Source organism: Austrofundulus limnaeus, unplaced genomic scaffold (genome assembly GCF_001266775.1).
Source record: "Austrofundulus limnaeus strain Quisiro unplaced genomic scaffold, Austrofundulus_limnaeus-1.0 Scaffold129, whole genome shotgun sequence".
Classification (NCBI taxonomy): Eukaryota; Metazoa; Chordata; class Actinopteri; order Cyprinodontiformes; family Rivulidae; genus Austrofundulus; species Austrofundulus limnaeus.
The window spans coordinates 108,918-111,403 of record NW_013952531.1 but is presented as its reverse complement, the minus strand read 5'-3'; the positions used below and the strand labels follow the sequence as shown (position 1 = coordinate 111,403).

At 42.7% G+C, this 2,486-nt stretch overlaps 1 protein-coding gene across 1 annotated transcript in view; it reads left to right on the top strand.

Annotated features, from left to right (window-relative positions):
- Nucleotides 1-2,486, top strand: part of jag2b (jagged canonical Notch ligand 2b) — a gene marked incomplete at its 5' end in the record, with an annotated part of 57,882 nt that overhangs the window by 36,623 nt on the left and 18,773 nt on the right. The window contains 2 exon segments of the mRNA XM_014015400.1: nt 1,660-1,779; nt 1,881-1,994. Coding sequence (XP_013870854.1) covers nt 1,660-1,779; nt 1,881-1,994 — 234 coding nt within the window.

Below are 2,486 nucleotides of genomic sequence, written 5' to 3'. Positions count from 1 at the left end.
CTGCACAACATTTCACTGACTGAAATATGTTTTGGAGCATTGTTTACGTCCTGTTTTATATTCAAAAAATCGTGGCTAAGCACCAATTTTTATCTAAATAAAAACATAAATTAATAACTCAAGTAATTTATTTTATTTTACCAACATGCAATAAAGTTTTATATTAAGTTTAAGATTAATCGTGATTAATTCACAGCTACCTTGGAATGACAGACCTATAAGTTTTATATACAGAATAAAAGAAACCAGACAGTCTGGTTTGAAATTTTAATAAGAAATATCTCTAATAAAATCTAACGTATCTGTTCTGGTCAAACATCAGTGTTTCAGCATCTGAATCCAAACTTAAATACATGATTGTTTTAATTTAACCAGAAATGACAGAAGAGTTTGTATTCTAATTAAAAACTGAAGCATTCCTACAGATGTGTTCAGCAGCTGTGAACTCTGACCTGATGCAGATGTTTAGTTTTACTTGAATATTAAAGTATTTCTGTCCATCAGCTCTGAGACGCCTCGACTCCTCTGACAGCAGGAAGTCTCAGATCTGCACCAACACGTAGCGTCCAAATAAACAAACTGTTCTTTTAGTTTTTCTAATTTAGTTGTAAAACTGTAAAAAGAGCAGATAATTAACAGTGCACTTTAATTAAATGAACTGTTTTAATGGAGGGCCTGAATCTCCTCTGACTCTTTGATCAGAAGGTGGATAGTTTTACGGGCCGAGTGATCCGAGCAGCTTCAGGGACATGCGATCCCCCCCGGCATCCCTTCGTTAGCGGGGCTCTGTGGGGGATGAGAGAGGTCCTCGGGTCTCCAGTGGAGACAGGTTCCTGCTCATTTATTCATTTTGGTCCACTTCTTCTTCATCTGGAGTTTGGTTTGTTTCAGTCGCAGCGTGTTGAGCAGGAACAACCAGTCAGCTTTAACTAAACTGTCTCCATACATGAGAGACCAGACCACCTGGTCACTTCCTGAAAATACAGTCAGTTTGTCACCAGAGTGCTGGAGAAAACACTTCCTGCCAACGCAGACAGCTGGTGGTCCAGCAGAGCCAAGACTGACACAGTTCTGGGAAATCCCAGGAAGAAAAGAAATCAAAGTAGAAAAAACGAATGAAGAACCGGAGCTGTTGAACATCCTGAGAAAGACGTTCTCTGTTTCACCGAAGCATCYTTTCCCTGCCTGGATCTAACCTGGTGGCTTTAAACTGGTTTAAATCTGAGGAAAGAGCTGCTGAAGGAGGTGCACCAGAAAACAAGACCCCCAGGGTTCATCCTGAGGAGGACTGAGTGTACGGTGGTGGAGGCCCAACCCTGCGTGCTTCACATGTTTCTGTGCCGTGACACACCTGACTTCTGTGAATGACTGATTTACAGGCCTGTGGAGAACTGAGAGACCTGCTGAAGAGGAGGAGAAGCACTAAAAGCTGCAGGACTGAGCTCTGCAGCTGCTGCCTGCAACCATTACTGACATCATGTCTCTGCTCCGAACGGTCCTCAGCAGGTTCTACATCAGAACGCTCAGCTGGGACTTTACCATGTCAGACACGTTTATTTTCTGACACATTCAGCTTTTTCTGCCATGTTTTTCTTACTGGAGCTGCCCTCAGCTTATTAATTAATTAATTAATTAATTAGGAGTCTGTTTGTCCATCAGATCTAAATTACTGCGGCCACCACCAGCCCTGCATCAATGGAGGAACCTGCATGAACACTGAGCCGGACAAATACCACTGCTCCTGTCCACAGGGCTACTCTGGAATAAACTGTGAGATAGGTGTGTTTGGTTTTTCTGTCACTTCGACCCTTTTTCACATCTTTGAGTCTGAACTTTTTATTCAGTTTGTAACGATGCACGTTTGGTCCTGTGGCCTTCAGCTGAGCACGCCTGCGTCTCCGATCCCTGCGCCAACGGAGGAACGTGCCACGAGGTTCCTTCTGGGTACGAGTGTCGGTGTCCACCGGGCTGGGAGGGTTCCACCTGCGCCAACAGTGAGTTGTTGTTGTTGTTGTTGTTGTTGTTGTTGTAATAAAGGACACACACAGACGAGCGGTTGGTTTCTGTCCTCCACACCTGCTGATGTAAACCAGAAGCAGCTCAGTGTTAGCTCGGCTCTGCAGCCTTTCTGTGAGGAGCTTCTTCACCACAGGGTTCCTCTCAGTCCAGTGAAGAACCAGTTTTTATCTTTTCATGGCTTCAGTAAGAAATGAATCAACGAGCTTTAATGAAGTGTGGAGTCTTTAAGGTTTACAGAAATCTAATTAACTTTATAAATATTTAGAAATGAAATATTCAGCCTAAACTGTCAGAGGTCCAAGCAGTAGTGCTGCATTGTTAAAAATCTGTTTTTTTTTCTACATTTTATAGATTGTGATGTTTCTGAATTATAAACTAATATTTAAAGACTAAAAATCACCTTAAAGCCAACCTTAAACTTTAGATACCAGTGGTTCCCAAAGCTGGAGTCGGGACCCCTCTGTGGG